Raw genomic sequence first — 17,746 nt, forward strand, 5'->3', positions numbered from 1 at the left:
AGAAATAATAGTCAAAGCTGTGTCACACGTTCATTGAATTGCCAACGTACGGCTCAGGCAATTATAGAAAAGTAAATGTAATCCTCAAAACAAACATAAAAAATTAAATGCTGCGGTCTAGCTAACATGTTGATAAACGCATCATATTTTGCCACCTGTGGCAGCAAAAAAAAAAAAAAAACGATAAAACACAAAAGCATCTCACAGCCCAACCAAGCCGCCATCAGGCCGAAGTATTACAGGAGCGACCTCACACCCCTTCGACAGCCCCGCACCAGCGCCGTCGCCGCTGCCAACCTGTTCGGTGTGGTCGCGCGGCTCCATTTTCTGCAGCAGCGAGTACAGATGCAGTACCGGCTCCGCCTCCAGGTTCTTGATCAGCGGCGCCAAAATGTCGTACACCTGGAATTAACGTTATGGTGTCAGCATGGCATTGCGTCTTGCTAGAGATGACTATCTGCTGCGACTCAAGGCATCACCTGGGAATTTCGATTTGGAAAATCTATCAGGAACACAACGAAGATAATCAAAAACTAAGAAGTGCACTGTCCTTTTCGTCAAGTTCGGGTGGAATTCAAGCAACTAGTATGCTGTTCGCAGTGATGCTGACCGAAAAACCACGAAATGTTGGAGGAACTGCTCACCTGTTTGCTGCAATGTCTGAGCTGACAGGATCTGCTCGATCTCACCAGTTTGCTGCAGTGTTTGAGCTCAATCTCACCTGTTTGCTGCAGTGTTTGAGCTGGGCCGACTGCAGGATCAGCTCGATGTGACCGGTGTTTGAGCTCAATCTCACCTGTTTGCTGCAGTGTTTGAGCTGGGCAGACTGCAGGATCAGCTCGATGTGACCGGTGTTTGAGCTCAATCTCACCTGTTTACTGCAGTGTTTGAGCTGCGCAGACCGCAGGATCAGCTCGATGTGACCGGTGTTTGAGCTCAATCTCACCTGTTTGCTGCAGTGTTTGAGCTGGGCAGACTGCAGGATCAGCTCGATGTGAACCGTGTTTGAGCCCGATCTCACCTGTTTGCTGCAGTGTTTGAGCTGGGCAGACTGCAGGATCAGCAGCCCGATCTCACCTGTTTGCTGCAGTGTTTGAGCTGGGCAGACTGCAGGATCAGCTCGATGTGATCGGTGTTTGAGCTCAATCTCACCTGTTTGCTGCAGTGTTTGAGCTGGGCAGACTGCAGGATCAGCTCGATGTGATCGGTGTTTGAGCTCAATCTCACCTGTTTGCTGCAGTGTTTGAGCTGGGCAGACTGCAGGATCAGCTCGATGTGACCGGTGTTTGAGCCCGATCTCACCTGTTTGCTGCAGTGTTTGAGCTGGGCAGACTGCAGGATCAGCAGCCCGATCTCACCTGTTTGCTGCAGTGTTTGAGCTGCGCCGACTGCAGGATCAGCTCGATGTGACCGTTCGTCAGGCGGCCCTCCACAGCCAGAAAGCTCAGCACCACGTGTGACTGCTTCACAATCTGAACAGGGCAGAGGGCATTCCACGGTCAAAATGGCATCCGTCTGATTTGCATATGATAATATCACACAGAAAATTACACAAAAACGTCATCCATCGTAACCCATCAGTCGCGTTGACCGTAAATGTGCACTCTAGTTCCCGATCATCTTCCTTTTATAATGAGACTTAACCCACGAGCCGCTGGGGGGGGGGGGGGCATAAAGTTGCCCCCCCCCCTTTACATTTTGTGAAATATCTCCGAAACCTGATGAGCTACGAACGTGAAACTTGGCATAGCTTCAAATGAATACCTAGGCAATGTTTGAGGAAAGTTTGGAGGTTGTAGCACCTAAGATGACGTCACAGTGACGTCATAAAGTTTTGTCGTTTTCCGATATGGACCGTTTCTGATGACGCTGAGCATGAAACTCGACTGTAAATGAACTAGACAGCACCTGCTGTCATCCTAAAACATCTTACTACACTTCCATCTAGTTTCTGACCAATAATCGGCCCATTATATTCGGTCCCATATATGTGATGTATCGTGAGGAATATGAGAGTCGCAAATCTATAATTTCACTTATGACGTCACTGTGACGTCATTTCAAATGGGATCGACACCAAATTTGGACACAACCTCGGCTAGGTATTCAGGAAGATGTGTGCAAAGTTTCGCTTCTCTATCTCTTCGCGTTGCGACGATATCGTCGCAGAAGTAAAGGGGGGGCAACTTTATGCCCCCCCCCCCAGCGGCCGGCGGGTGGCGCGGAGGCCCAGCGGCCGCCGGGTTAAGTGCGTGACAACTGTACGCTTTTTTGTGTCTAAAAAAAAACAACAAACTCCAGTCTCAATCCACCATCCAGCGTACAAGATAAGGCCCGCGGCGTGGACTCACCTCGACATGCAGGTTGGGCCCGAACAGCTGCTCGACCATCTGGTTCTGGATGAGCCAGTTGGCCAGCTGCAGGCCCACATTCTCCGCCTCCACGATGCTCTCGCCGTTGCACAGCTCGTTGAAGATGTTGATGTGGTTGTTGATCTGCGAGATGCCCGCCAGCCGCATGGTCAGCGTGCTGCTGGTGAAGAACTTGAAGGCCAGGTCGAGTCCGTCCTTGTCGAAGGAGAGCGGCGCGTCCAGCGGGTCCTTGATGGAGCTCCACATGAAGTCGGACATGGAGCGCGAGGCCGCCGAGCGCAGGTCGCCGTCGCTGAACTTGCACATGTACTTGAGTATGGCGGCGCGGAGCGGCACCAGCAGCTGCACGATGGTGCGGTAGTTGAGCCACACCTTCAGGTTGGAGACGCTGGCCAGCAGCGCGTGCGCCAGCACCAGCGGCAGCGTGGCCGGGCTCTGTCCGGCGAACGCGGCCGTCACCGCCTGCACGGCGCCCGACTCGCAGAAGTAGCACACGTTGCGCAGAATGAACTCGGACACCTCCGGGTCGTGCACGTCGCAGTAGGCGCTATAGGGCACCGGCTGCTCGCCCGAGCCGGAGCCGCCGCCGCCGCCGGCCGACTCGGGCCGCGGCAGCACGTGCTTGTAGGCCAGGTAGGGCGGGAACTGCGGCTGAAACACCTTGACCACCAGGTGCAGCATGCGCTCCACCTGTTCCAGCTGCCACAGGTCCTCAGCGCCGCCGGCGCTACCCCCGCCGTCATTCTCTGGCTCGCCGCCGCCGGCCGGGGGCTCTGCGGCCTCGGCAGGGGCCGGCTCGGCCGGCGGCGGGTCGGTCCAGCGCCGGCCCGGCATCAGCTTCACCTGCTCGATGTAGGTCTGCAGCAGGCCCTGCACCACATTGTTCAGCCGCCCGTACTGCTTCAGCTCTTGGAAACAGCAGTTGCATGCTCTGCAATGATGAATGCAGATGTTCGTAATGAGCTGATGCAGTAAAATACCTATACCTCGGAAATGCTAGTTGATTAATGAGCAAATAAACAACTATCATACGCTGTTGGAATATAAAAAGTGATAAATAAGCAAACCAACAACAAAAGATAAATCTTATGGACCTGACTGGTACAAACCTGTGGTTTAGGTTGCTGATGAAGTTGCCAATGGTGGCGACCTCTGCACTTGATATTGTCGGCTTGGTGGTCGGAAAGTTCTGAGATGAAAGCTTTTCATTGTCTGCAACAGGCAATAAATTTTGTTATTGTCTTGTTTGTTTATTGGGGCTTAAGGGCGCGCCAACTACAAGGTCATTTTGCACCCATTACGTTATTGTCTAGCATAAAAAAGAGCATGAAGTGATAAAAACATTGACACCTCCTGTCTTGTGTTATTATCTGGACATTAGTGAAATTCAGCTTGTAACTGCAAATGGCACTTTGGTATCAAACTTCGCTAGCACATTCCTAAATGATGCCATGTGAAAATAAATCCATCTGCGATTGGAAATGAAGAGTGCACAAGCTGTGATTGCAGCAATACGTTGTAAAGACCACACAGTAATGAGCAAAGTAAGAATATTGATGGTGCATATTCTTTGGCACATCTGATCATGTCCAAATGTTCCTTCTCCCTGTTCAACTCACAGGAATCGGTGAGGCTCCGTACAGCTGAGCACACTTCGCAGACAGACTCCATTGGTGACAGCCTGCCCTACACACAAACTAGGGGGCAGCTCCTCGCCTTCAGGTAGCCTCGATGACTGCCTGCTCGCAGTCACAGTACACAGATGCTGATAACAACCAGCTGATAAAACAGATTCTTCTAACACTGACTCCCATCATCTGGCATCCCAGGCAGGGAAAGAGAAGCAGACTAGAACCAGCTCATTCTGGGCTGATTTTCCCCTGAACTGCCTGAGAGAGATGGAGCACCTGTGAAACAAGCAAACATTCAGTCAATTTAATATCATAACTAGCACTTTTAAGCAGCATCAATTTTGTGGATCTCTGGGTGCATCCATCCACCATCTGGCCTCTGTTACACATTTATTTTTATTTGTGCTGCATGACCTGTGAGTCTTAAAAAGTGTTCATGGCCTTGTGGCAGTGTGTCCTTCTATAGAATATAATTGCACATCTCTAACCCATCCATCTACAAAACACTCCTGTTTCGGTTCCTAGGACATATCAACTCCATCCTTCTAATCTCCATGTCACCAACGGCAGCCTGTCACCAACCTGAGACACCTCAGTATGAGACATCTCTCCTCAAGTCCAATTCAGAATGTTACCTTGAATGTAACATTTAGCTTGATGAATGTCTTATGTTGAGACACAACAGTCAGTGACATTGAAGAGGATAGACTTGATAGTGTCATAGGTACCAAAACAAGAATGTTTGGTATATTTGAAATGTGATGCTTTATATCTAAGCATGAAGTAACCCTGAAGTCCAAGTCTGAATCCAGGCATGTCATAGCATTACCATATTTAGGAAACAACCATTTTACAAGTACTGTGCTTTTTCTTCTTGAACAACTGGAATCACCTCAGCTGTGCACTACAGAGTGTGACACAATTTTGATCCTAATTTTAGGTGAATAAGTCATTATCAAAAAAGCAGGTAAATGTGTCAATGAAGTACTGTGAAGATATAAAACATAACCTAACGTGAATTAACCCTAGAACGCCTAGGGGGGGGGGTTGTATCAACCCCCCCCCCCCTGAGGTTTTTTCGAAGTGCACGCTAAACGGCTTGTCGTAGCGGGCTGAAATTTTCAATACCCTCTGGGGCAACCTTTGCGCATCTCTTGCCGAAAAAAAATTGATCGGGTCATGTCAGGTCACGGAGTTATGACGTCATAAGAGGTACAGCCTCCGGCCGACAGTTACCAAACGTGTGCGCCGAATCCCTAGGTTTTCTGCCGGTGATACCCACATTGTTTGATGGATCATGATGAAACTTCTTATGCATGTTGGGGCAAGCATTGGCTATCGTGTGGTGCAAGAAAATTGACCGGGTCAGGTCAGGTCACGGAGCTATGACGTCACAAGAGGAACAGCGTCCGGTACTATTTTTGAAAAGCGCCCGAACCACTATTTTGCTAATTCTTGTCACCTCAATGGGAATATGCAGCAATATTAGCTTCTATAGGGAGCAAATGGACCTCCCAAATCCAAAAATACAATCAGATTTCAAAAATTTAAATTTTGATTTTTCGAATTTCTACCGCCGACTGTGATCTTGCCGACTTCCGGCGCTCCCAACGCGCCATTTTTAGAGCTAGGGAAACGAAATACATACCAAACGATAGAGAATTGATCAAGGAACACGATAGTGAAGGTTTCAAGTCGATATCTCCCACCGTTTTGCCGCAATCGCCGCGGAAAGTTGAAAAAGTTTGATTTTTTCGGAAAATTTGACCTTTGACCGGTCATAAGTAGGTCAAATGTTGACCTAGGACCAAAAAATATACCACCAATCGCGAGATCTCGTTGAGAGCAATCCGTTGGTTTTTTCCGCTAAGCTCTACGACCTTCCGTTTCGAAACGCCAGGGGGGGTCGTAACAACCCCCCCCCCTGGTCGTTCGTGTTATGAGAAATGGCCTGGTCGTGCGAGGGTTAATCTTACCTACTGAACTACAACCAACCTACAATCTACAAACCTACAGGCTACAACCTACCAACCAAAGACCTACAACCTACCAACCTAGGACCTATAACCTAAAACTTACCACCTACCAACCTACAACCTACCAACTTACCAACCATACTTCATCTACATATATACCAAAAAGCATTGCTAAGATGACAGCTATGAGTTTATAACTAATGAATCAAGTACAAAGTAATGACTTATAAATGGCCAAATAAATGTCTTCTTACCACCAAAGTTCCTGTATTTCAGGAACCTGGGATTATTTATGCTACATAATCTTTGTTAACCCTCGCATGTGTAGGGGGGGGGGTCGGATGGACCCCCCCCCATGGTTTTTCGCGAATAACTCGCGTAAAAAGCGGCCGATCGCGACGAAACTTTCAGTACCCTCGCATTGATCAATTTTACACCTACCCTGAAAATTTCATGACCCTGACCCAAATGACCTTTGACCTGTGACCTCTTTTCTGAGACCATGTTTGGCCGAAATCGCGATTTAGCGTATGTCGGCTCGCACTAGCCGCGTGTTTGCAAGCTTCTCGTGGTTTCAAACGTTCAAACATGTGATTTGATGTTACTCCCGTGTGTGTCAAGGTCACCTGAAGGTCAGGTCAGGTCATTGACCTTTGGTGACCTCGGGTGACCTCGGGTCACTTTTTCGAGTTTTACATGTTTCTAGGCTAGTTTTTGGAGCTGAATTCGAATTTAGCAACCATTTGAACATTTACGAAGTAGTTTTGGTGACTTCGTAACATGTTACGAAGCTGTCAGAGGCGGTTGACACGTACTACGAATACCCGTCACGACGCCTACTGGTTGACCTGACCTGACCTGACCCGACCTGGTCTAAATGCTTCAAGACATCATCTGTGATCAAAACTAACACGATATTCGTGATCAGCACCCCGAAAAACCCCTTAGCAGCCACACTTTACGACTTTCTAACAGGTCCCGATTTTCCCGACTTTGGGTCATTGACCTGACCTGGAAGGTCAACCAATGACCTAGGACCTTAAAATTGGGTATCATCGGCTTCCTCTCGTCACGGGCAACACGCTCGTTTTTTCCGCGAAGCTCTAGCTCGATCAGGGGCCAAACGGCAAGGGGGGGGGGTCCAACCGACCCCCCCCCCCCTACACATTAGAAGCTGGCAAACGCCGCACACATGCGAGGGTTAAAATGCCATACCTAGTCTCTGATGTGATTAAGTCAATTAGGATTTGGTAGGTACCTACCTACCCTACTTTCCTGGGCCCTGTTCGCTTGCTGTTTTTATATCGGCGTGCTGTCGGTTTTCCCCATATAAGGAAGTTATTGCTGGCGCGGCTTGGCCTCTCATTGGTCTAACGAATAGACCACTTGAACTCGACCAATGAGGAGCCAAGAAGCAGCAGCATGGTCGCAGCCTGCTGATAAATAAACGGGGTGCGAACAGAGCTCAGGTTTTGAGTGCAACTCGGCCAGCAGCCTACATAGACATTATTATGAAATCTCAATGCCCAAACCTCCCTACAATTGTGACCTGCTAGTAGTGCCCAAAACAGTAATGCCACTATCTAATGCATACAGCTAATATCGATATTGTTTTACGGCACACCCAAACGGGCCTAACGTCATGCTAGTTCAAACTTCAAAGACAAGCAAAAATGTAAAAGGTGGCAATTCATTCTGTCTACCAATAACAGTGTATAATGAACCACACAAGTGTGCATTCAATAAATTGTTAAAATAGTAGCCAAGACACCGGACCAAATCCCCAGCATCGAAGACATGCAACTGTTTTGAATCCTGATCCACCACACAAAAGAGGCAGAATGAGAACGAAGAATCAGCCGGGCCAAAAAAATACAGAATCTAAGTGTCTGCTGACCTGTTAATCAACAATCGAATTCAATAAAAGTGTCACTACTAGCAATCTCCCACGGAAAACTATCAGCACCAAACCGATCTGAAAATCACGCAATTCTAAAAATTAGATTTTGATGCACCGTGGTTACCGCTCGCATTTTTTGACACATTCGAGAAACTCTTTATATCGCACTCAGCTGATTATATGAAAATTAATTACTTGCTTCTTTGGATGCTTTAAAAATACATTTTACGGTCATTTTATCTTAGTATAATCATTTTTATAAAAGAGCGACGATCTTTAAATATCAATAATGCTTTTTCGTTATCTTTTGACCACAAAAATAAGCAGAATAGCAGTTTTTCTTTCAACTTTGGCCAAAATCAGCTGATTTAGGAAATATTTCAGTATAAAGAGACAATAACTGCGCTTTTGTTACAATGATTATGCGGCGAGTGGAGTAAAAACAGTGAAATCAAAATTGGAATTCGAGTGCAATGAGGAGAGGAAGGAGATAGAACGTGTTACTGTGCAATTATAATTGTTTGTGTTAAAGTTTATAGGTAATAGGCATTGCTTGTGTGCTTGTGTCACTGTCATGTTCCGGTGATTGGCCTGGATGTTCATTGTTCGGCGGGCTAATTGAAAGTCGACTGGACTTGGACTGGTTTGGGTTCCCAATCCAATCCTGTTTTCTGCCAGCTGCTCTCATTGCAAATAATGTTTTACATATTTCAACTCGTTGATGAACAACAATCATGAGGCATTTTTGAACTAGTCCTAACTGGAATGTAGGCTGGCAACAAGTTAATTCAATATTTTGGCACATGTACATGTAAACCCAAAATGAATAGGTGCTGCAACATACCGACGGGCATCGCTGTGCAAAATAATGTTCCAAAGAAACTGATTCCCAGTGTAATAGATCATCGGACTTCGGAGCGCTAAGCTGTAAACTCCAAAGGTTCTAGGGATTATCTGAAAACAACGATTAGTTCATTGTGAAATGTATTTCCATCGGAAAACGCGAACGCAATACATACAGTGCTCACACACACACAGAACATGCCAGCCGGATCGCCCAGTCGTGCTCGAAGCCGGATGGCGAACTGCCGGGGGGCAACCAGTCGGCTGATCCGGCCTCGACCGGTCACCGGACTCCGACTGCTCCGCCCCCGTCCCCGGGGCGGCTGACGTCACAGCCCGCGCGGCACGGCGCGACCTCGGCCGGGACCGCGAGAGACGAAACCGCGCCCCCTTGGCGCCGTTCAGCGCTGCATTGGAGCCGTTCAGAGCCACGTGGCAGGGCATTGCATGAGATGATCGCTGAGAAATGTACGGCTTTTGGTGTAGTGTAGTATGCCTCGGAAGTCGATCTTGGCTGACATACGACTTACGAGCATAGAAAGAGTCGATCATATGAAACGCCGCCCTATAATTACGCAATTTTCCGCCCCACCCAGATGATTCCTAGACGTTCAAACCAGGTCGGAGGGAACTGGAAGTTTTGGAGCTAAGAACGTAGAGAGGAAGTTCCCATCAAGGTGCCTTGACCTAGATTTCGCAATAGGCATCGAAGATCGGGCCATGATCAATGATCACGACCTTGCAATGTAATGGAAGTTAGCTCCCTGGACTGGAAGCTGATAGTTTCTCGCTTCCTGGAAAAATGGGAACTGGCAGAGCACCATTCATGCAGTCACTCATTCATTCATTCGTTCATTCATTCATTCATTCACTCACTCACTCGCTCACTCCATTTATTCATTTATTCATTCATTCATTTATTCATTCATTCATTCATTTTAGCGCTTCGCCATGGATTTTCTATATCGCTGATGAGTTAAACCCACTGGCCACTACCCAGGCCCCTGAAAAATGAGAAAAATGGTTGTTTGACTTGGTTTGAACCGCAATATACCGCGGAAAGCTGCTCATTCGACGCCAACATTAGGAAATGTCGCATTATTCTGATCGTGCGCTCCACCTTTCAGATGGAGGGCAACTGCGTGGATGCAAACTCAATACCGGGTGACCCGGCGACTTTTAGCTACAGTGGAAATGACTTTGTGTTCGAGGTGAACGTGAAGTCCCTCAAAGACTTCCCTGATGCGGAGCAAAGCGAATTTGACGCCCTTTTAGAGGCGAAATGGCGAGAAGCTATGAATCAGTGCTTGTTTCGTTTCGCTTATAATCCTGGAATGCCCCAAAGACGTTTGTCTGGGAAATTCGGATTCTTTTTAGAGGTGAGTCAGTGTCTCCTGTGATACCTGTTGTGTAGTTATTACGGAGCGAGCGAAGCGAGCGTAGTCTTTCCTTAGATTAACGGAAATTTCTGAGTGTGAGCGGCCGGCCGGCCGGCCGTGGTCACGATTCTACGACGCTTATATCTCAGCAACCACTTGACCGATTTACACGCGGTAATTTTTGTAGGGTAGCTACTAGCTTCATACCTTCTACCAAGTATTGTACTATTCCCGATGCATGTGGGTGACCCCTTATGCACGTGCCACGTGCAAAACGAAGAGGTGTCACTTTTGTAATTGTTGCAACTTGCAATATCTCGGTAACTACTTGGCCGATTGCGCTGAAAGTTGGCATGTAGGTAGGCACCCACTAGGCAATGCATATCCATGTGCCAGAATTGGGGTGCTGCTGCACGTGCGCACGTGCAGGGGTCGATTCCAGGTCTCGAGAACGGCTGGACCGATGGCGCTCAAATCTGGCACATGGTTAGGGACCGGTTAGTAGGGTGCCGTGCAAAAGTCAGTTGGGACCCATTTTGCACGTGCGCACGTGCAGGGTGCCGCTTCCAGATCTCGAGAACGGCTGGGCCGATTGTGCTCAAATTTGGCACATCGCTAGAGACCGGTTAGTAGGATGCCGTGCACAAGTCAGCTGGAGGTACCCCGTCGAAATTTCGCACGTGCAAGGCTCACCCTCTCGCTCGCTCCGTTAGTCGCCCCAAAAGGCGTTATACTGGTTTAATATATTTTATGCAGTAGATGTGTGGGTGTTGCATGCTCACTTTCAACAAGTAGGCAGTAGGCAAACATTTCACCTCGCTCTGGTCGGTACACTCGGGGGCAGATTGATGTTCCACCACTCCCTACCCATCGGGCGATCACATGGCTCAGCACTGGCTGCTGTCAGTGTTGCCTGCCCTCAGCACTGCTCAGCACTGCCTGCCAGTGCCAGTGCTGCCACTGGCAGCAGGGGCATTCCACGATAGATCGACCAAAGCCGTACACCCTCATATTTTATTTGTTGCTTAAAATTGGTTTAATGGGTTGTGATGGGCGGGGAAGCCAGCTGTGCCAAGGATTTTTTTCTTCGAACAACGGTTTCCGAGATATAGCCTCAGGCAATTCCTGGAGGTCACGCTGCAACCCAATGTTTGGTGGCTTATAACTCAGAAACTATTGGTTTTCTTTGGTAAAAACTTAGAATGGTTCAGCTCGCAATCAACCAACAAACATTTTGGCTATCTCGGATTTTCGATTTTTGAAAATTTGATCACGTGACATCTTGACATTTTTTTCGAAGAGTGACCTTGATATTTTCCCAACTGAAAGTCGCAATTATGTCTGATGACGATTAAAGCCTTATCAATTGTCATTCATATGCGACAATAAAAAAGTGGCTTTCGGCCTGCATTGACCTGAGATCAGGTCATTTTTGTGACCTGTCCTTTATAAGTCAATAGCAGAAATATCGGCTACCACCGAAACGCATCTGACCGATTCAAATACTTTTGAATCATGTTGAGTTAGGCTATTATTGATGGCACTGGTGCAGCTTTGTATCAGTGACCCGCTGAAAGGTCATCCGAGGTCACGCGTTGAACACTCAATAATTTTCCGTTTTTGGCTGTACCTTTTGATCTAATAAAGAAAGAGACGTAGAATAGGCACCAATGCGTTTGCTTTCGCCTAGCGCCAGTTCGTTTTGAATTTCAATACCGATGACCTAAGGTCAGGTCAATTTCTTGACCACCCCATTATAAGTCAATTGGGGAAAAATCAGCTCCCTTATTTTTACACTAAAACGCGTCGGAATTGCCTAATATACCATGAGTGACTTCATATACGACTAACTTTGACTACCTTGAGACCTTTTTTGCTTTTGGTCAACTGTGACTTTGCTCTTGGGTCATGTGACGTCATTAAAGGTCACCAAATGTTTTTTGCTAATAACTCCTTACAGGTTTGAGATACAGCCGCGCGGATAGGCTCATTGTGTTCAGCTCGTCAAGGCCCATCGAATGATATATATGATGACCTTAAGGTCACGTGACCTAAGGTCAACTTTTGACCTTGACCTTTCGGGGTCAACATACACATGCTTCGATGCGGATCGACGAGAGGATCACGATGGTGCTATTAGTTTGTTCCTAGCTGGGATACTTTGAAAGTTATTCGAGAAAAACTTCATATATATGTAGTGCCGCCATTTAGACTTTCTTTTTACCCCTGTGACGTCATCTTTGACCTGACCTGAAAATGACCTGAGTGAAAATTATAGACCTTATCCATGTGTACCCTTTGCCGTTCACCGCTTGTCGCTATCTTGCTTTGTTCTCGAGATCTCGCTGTCGCTCCCGCTCGTAATAATGGGAAGGTCATAAAAATGACCTGACCTGGGGACTGGGGTCAACGCAGGCCGAAAGCCACTTTTTCATTATCGCATATGAATGAAAATTGATAAGGCTTTAATCGTCATCAGACAAAATTGCGACTTTCAGTTGGGAAAATATCAAGGTCACTCTTCGAAAAAAGGTCAAGATGTCACGTGATCAAAATTTTTAAAAATCGAAAATCCGAGATAGCCAAAACATTTGTTGGTTGATTGCGAGCTGAACCATTTTAAGTTTTTACCAAAGAAAACCAATAGTTTCTGAGTTATAAGCCACCAAACATAGGGTTGCAGCGTTACCTCCAGGAACTGCCCGAGGCTATATCTCGGAAACCGTTGTTCGAAGAAAAAAGTCCTTGGCACAGCTGGGTTCCACGCCCATCACAACCCAATAGACCAATTTTAAGCAAAAAATAAAATATGAGGGTGTAAATTTTATTATTTTTTGGTCGATCTATCGTGGAATGCCCCAGCAGCCAGTGGCCCAGTGCTGAGTCATGGGAGCCCGATGGGTAGAGAGTGATGGAACATCAGGGGCGGATCCAAGGGGGGGGTCACATGGGTCATGGCCCCCCCCTTGAGGCCCGGGGGCCCAAAGACCTGCCAGGGGCACCACCGGCCTATCAGGGGTATCACAGTCCTGACAGGGGCACCACAGGACCGCCAGAGGCACCACAGGCCTAGCAGGGACACCACGGGCCTGGTGCCCCTGGGCCCTGACAGGACTGTAACGCCCCTGACAAGCCTGAAGTGTCCCCGGCAGGCACGTGGTGCCCCTGACAGGCCTGAGGCGCCCCTGCAAGGCCGGTGGTGCCCCTGGCAGGCCTGTGGTGTCCATGGCAGGCCTGTGGTGCCCTTGCTAAGCCTCTGGTGCCCCTGACAGGCTTGTAATGCCCCTGGAAGGACTGTGGTGCCCCTGGGCCCTGACAAGCCTGAGGTGCCCCTGACAGGCCAGTGGTGCCCTTGATAGGCCTGTGGTGCCCCTGGCAGGCCTCTGGTGCCCCTGACAGGTTTGCGGTGCCCTTGGAAGGACTGTGGTGTCCCTGGGCCCTGACAAGCCTGAGGTGCCCCTGACAGGCCCGTGGTGCCCTTGTTAGGCCTGTGGTGCCCCTGGCAGGCCTCTGGTGCCCTTGCTAGGCCGCTGGTGCCCCTGGCAGGCCTCTGGTGCCCCTGCGCCCGGAGAGGACTGGTGCCCCTGAAAAGTCTGAAGTGCCCCTCGGCAGGCCCGTGGTGCCCCTGACAGGCCCAAGGTGCCCCTGCAAGGCCGGTGGTGCCCCTGGCAGCCCTCTGGTGCCCCTGGCAGGTCTGTGGTGCCCCTGGCAGGTCTGTGGCGCCCCTGGCAGACCTGTGTTGACTGGTGCCCCTGCTAGGTCGCTGGTGCCCCTCACAGACCTGTGGTGCCCCTGGGCCTTGACAAGCCTGAGATGCCTGGCTATGACAGGCTCGTGGTGCCCCTGATAGACCAGTGGTGCCCCTGCTAGGCCGCTGGTGCCCCTCACAGGCCTGCGGTGCCCCTGGAAGGACTGTGGTGCCCCTGCCCCTAGGGGTGCTCATGGGCCCAACAGGCCCGTTGTGCCCCTGACAGGCCTGTAGTGTCCTTGCTAGGCCTGTGGTGCCCCTGCTTCCTGGCGGGCCTGTGGCGCCCCTGCTTCCTGGCGGGCCTGTGGCGCCCCTACTAGGCCATAGGTGCTCCTGACAGGTTTGTGGTGTCCCTGGAAGGACTTTGGTGCCCCTGACAAGCCTGAAGTGTCAAGGACAGACCCTTTAGACGCCAGTGTCAAGTTCGTCGGACTGACAACGATTTGCTTACCTGATAACGTTCCTGGTAAGTACTCACTACTCAGCGTCCACAACATATACATATACACATAGCACATTCATATATACTTGCTTACAATTGGTAAATGTGGTTGTGGCTTAGAGTTAAGATACTGACTAAAAATAAAAAAATAAAAAAAAAACTGAAAATGGGGGCACCACCAAAATGAAGTGGACGAAATCCGTTGAGTTTTTAATTTTGGGTATAGGTAGGGGCACCACTTCGATTCATGACCCTCCCCTTGGAGTTTTCCTGGATCCGCCCCTGTGGAACATCAATCTGCCCCCGAGTGTACCGTATTGGTCATGTGTTGGGCCTGTTTTGAGATCTGGGTCGCAGGTTGCCCCACTGTGCGCCGTGTGACTGGGCAGGTAAACGGCGAGCGCCACTCCACCCGGCGGCCGCCGCCCGCCTTCGCCAGCACTCGGCACCCGGTCGACCCGAGCCGGTTCCACTTCGGGCGCGCGCCGGTCGCTGAGCGCCTGTTCCGACTCTCCGCTCCCGAGGACCAGCAGGACGGACCAAACGGCCAGCAAAATAGACCAACGGACCAGCAGAATGGGCCAGCGGACCGGGAGAATGTGCCAGTGGACCAGCAGAATGGACCAGCGGACCACTGTGCGCCGGCTGACGGCGGGGACGACTGGGTGATGATTAACGTCAGTCCGATCGGCCGCAGTCACGTGCTGTTGTTACCGCGGCTCTTACAGCTCCGTCCGCAGCGTCTGGAGCCGCGGGGGCTGCAGATGATGCTGCACTGCTTGCTGCTCAGCCGAGACAGGTGAGATCAAGGCCCTAAGGTGAGATATAGCGGAGAGATCGGGGAGACAAACCGGTGCACTGCGGGCTCGCATGCATCGTTTGGTTCGTTGTTCGAAAGGAAATACTAAGGCTAGGCATAAAGCAATTAAAGCATGATTCATGTTCGCAAGAAATATATATATACCAAACTGGACTTAGCATAAGAGAAAAATGCAGACCCGAAAAGTGCGAATAATAACGTTTCACATATTGTTACCATACTGCTCAGATTTAAGAGCTGCTCTACCGTTGTGAGAATAGCTTTGTAGTTAGCGAACTAGCTTGTAGCTTACGTCTGTTACCGCAGCTTATACTTACATGTAGAGTAGCTACTTCGTAGCATGTGCTCAAGCACCTAACGTAGGGAACCTTGTACCGTGAAATTCGGTCTATAATAGATATGTCCGACGTCTTCGTTTGGTGCAGTCTCACCTGGTGTGTGGCCGTCGGCTGTTTCAGCGGTTTGCGAGGCATGTTCAACAGTCTGGGCGCGCTGGCTTCCGTTAACCACTACCACCTGCATCTGTACCGACTACCTCAGACTCTCTACGTCGAAACGGCCGTGCGTATCAGTGTATAGCGTCACGATGTGAATTATAAATTGGGAATGGTGTGAATAAACGTCGTCCGTAGTGCTCGTGAGCTTATCTCTTTCCCAACAGTTTTCGATCGGAACATTTCCGAGGACTCGTTTCGTTTTGCCTTATTTCCTATAGGGCGTAAAGCCGAAAGATATAACTCGTCGATGTTCTACATATTTTACGTTTACGTGGTGTTGTTGATGACTACAGGAATTTGTTTTTGTTTGCAGGACGTACGAAAAGTGGTCGATGAGCTCTACGAGTTCACGGACTACCCAGCCCGAGCGTTTGTGTTTGAGGTCAACTCAACTAATTTGAGCTCAGTCGCCAGGTATGTTCCGTTCGCTTGCGATATGACTCTTTAAGTTATCATCGTATTCTACGATCCGGGAATGTTTACGGTGTTCTTGTGTTACTGAGTTTTGCTGTATGTTATCGTTTTCATCAGTTACGCCGTGACGTTGTTTCTTATGTCTTCCTTTCCAGTCGCGTCGTGGCGCTGACGGAACTCATTCTGGACCGGGGTCTGGCGTTTAACCTGGTGGCGACCCGCGGACACCCGTGTTCGAGCCGACCGATCCGACCTGACCTGTACACCGCCCTCAGGGTGATGGTGTGGCCCCGACAGCCCGAGTTCCGTGAGTGATTAGTGCAGCAAATTGTGCGGTGTTAGTAAGGGCGAATTGTCCGTTTGTTTCCATTTTGTCCATTTTTTCGCGTCTTTTCATTTTTTTTTCGATAATGTACCTATTGTTGCTACTGCCTGGCAAGGTATAACAATGTTTTCGATTTGATATTGTTCGTTTCGTCATGTATGTATTCTCAGCTTGTGTATGATATGTGTCCCGTTTTTAACTGAATGTCAATGTTGTTTCAGCTCAACTGCCCCGGGAACATTTCCAGCTGGCTTCCTGCGAAATGATGGGACACATCGCAGTTACTTGTAAGTTCTTTTCTCCATCACACAGTCTTACCCCTAAGGGCGTGCTCTTATGTCGACTTTACCCACATTTTTACCGTGAGCATTATTAGCGCGCCCGCTCGTCTCTTTATACTTCCGTCCGTTTTCATCTTCCCTACTATTCTATCAATCTACATATCTATTTATATAGCTCCACGCTCTCCCACACAACTGACCGCTCCCCTTCCCTCGACAGCGGCGGAGGCGCTGGACGTCCTCACTGAGAGCTCCATCGTGGAGAGCCTCCGGTCCGTCACTGAGGCGGCCTTTGACCGGGTTCGGTCGCAGGTGGTCGCAGAGGCCCTGCCCAAAACCAGTGCGGAGTCGACCGGCAGCTGAGTGGAACCCGGGGGTATTGGTAGGGTGATTGGCGAGTCTATTTGAAGGTGAAGAAGGGTGGGGATGCTTACTTTTTGTTTATTGTTGTTTTACGTGCGACTGGTCTGTCTGTTAAGTACCGACGTCTGTCGCACCCAGCAGTGTGAGTGATGAGGTGACTGGCTCGATTACTATCATAGGACGGGTGGTGGGGTAGAGATATTACGGGCCAGGGCTGACCATGCCGTCCGCATGTTGAAGCTCAAGGACAGATCAGTATTCGGAGCGGGTTTGTTGTCCACTCTCAGGGATGAGGTAGCAGCTGAGTTAGGCCCCTTGGAAGCTAATGTTGTATCGCCTTGAGTCACATGCGTGAATTATTATACGACACATTTCCGGATTATGTTGTCGGTTTTATGGGTGATATCATTGCATCTGCTTTTAGCTTTAAGATGGACAATGTTTTCTTTATTTGATCGGCCCAGGTTCATATTAAGCCATAAGTGCCTCGCTTGGTTGTGAAACTTGACCCGCTTGTGTATAAATTGTTTTTGGAATAGTCTATTTTACCTGCATATCGTATTTATTTGTTAATTTATTGGTTAATTTATGACGATTTCCTTATAGTCACTAGTGGCAACGTCGATGAAAAGAGCCCGTAAATACACTTATGCGGATTATCGCTATCCTTTTCGGTTAAAAGTGATAAAATTATCAAGGATTCAGCTGACCCATTGCTTTATCCACAAGCTGTTTGCATAGAAAAGGTAGGTGGC

General features: G+C 49.0%; 2 protein-coding genes across 2 annotated transcripts in view; one reads left to right on the top strand and one right to left on the bottom strand.

Annotated features, from left to right (window-relative positions):
* The window catches only part of LOC122380667 (ubiquitin carboxyl-terminal hydrolase 34-like), a 31,715-nt gene extending 27,437 nt beyond the window's left edge, over window positions 1-4,278 (bottom strand). Inside the window, 5 exon segments of the mRNA XM_043364033.1 lie at window positions 298-402; window positions 1,359-1,472; window positions 2,352-3,303; window positions 3,482-3,584; window positions 3,992-4,278. Of these exon segments, the coding sequence (XP_043219968.1) occupies window positions 298-402; window positions 1,359-1,472; window positions 2,352-3,303; window positions 3,482-3,584; window positions 3,992-4,043 (1,326 nt within the window). The 5' untranslated portion in view covers window positions 4,044-4,278.
* Window positions 4,279-8,322: 4,044 nt separating this feature from the next.
* LOC122380676 (GDP-D-glucose phosphorylase 1-like) lies at window positions 8,323-17,650 on the top strand. Its single transcript, XM_043364050.1, has 8 exons — window positions 8,323-8,418; window positions 9,850-10,101; window positions 14,681-15,090; window positions 15,570-15,672; window positions 15,922-16,022; window positions 16,178-16,329; window positions 16,569-16,634; window positions 16,849-17,650. The coding sequence occupies exons 2-8, from the start codon at window positions 9,850-9,852 to the stop codon at window positions 16,989-16,991; spliced, it is 1,227 nt and encodes a 408-aa protein (XP_043219985.1). The 5' UTR covers window positions 8,323-8,418; the 3' UTR covers window positions 16,992-17,650.
* The last annotated feature ends 96 nt before the right edge of the window (window positions 17,651-17,746 follow it).

Source organism: Amphibalanus amphitrite, unplaced genomic scaffold (genome assembly GCF_019059575.1).
Source record: "Amphibalanus amphitrite isolate SeventyFive unplaced genomic scaffold, NRLGWU_Aamphi_draft 000104F_arrow, whole genome shotgun sequence".
NCBI lineage: Eukaryota > Metazoa > Arthropoda > Thecostraca > Balanomorpha > Balanidae > Amphibalanus > Amphibalanus amphitrite.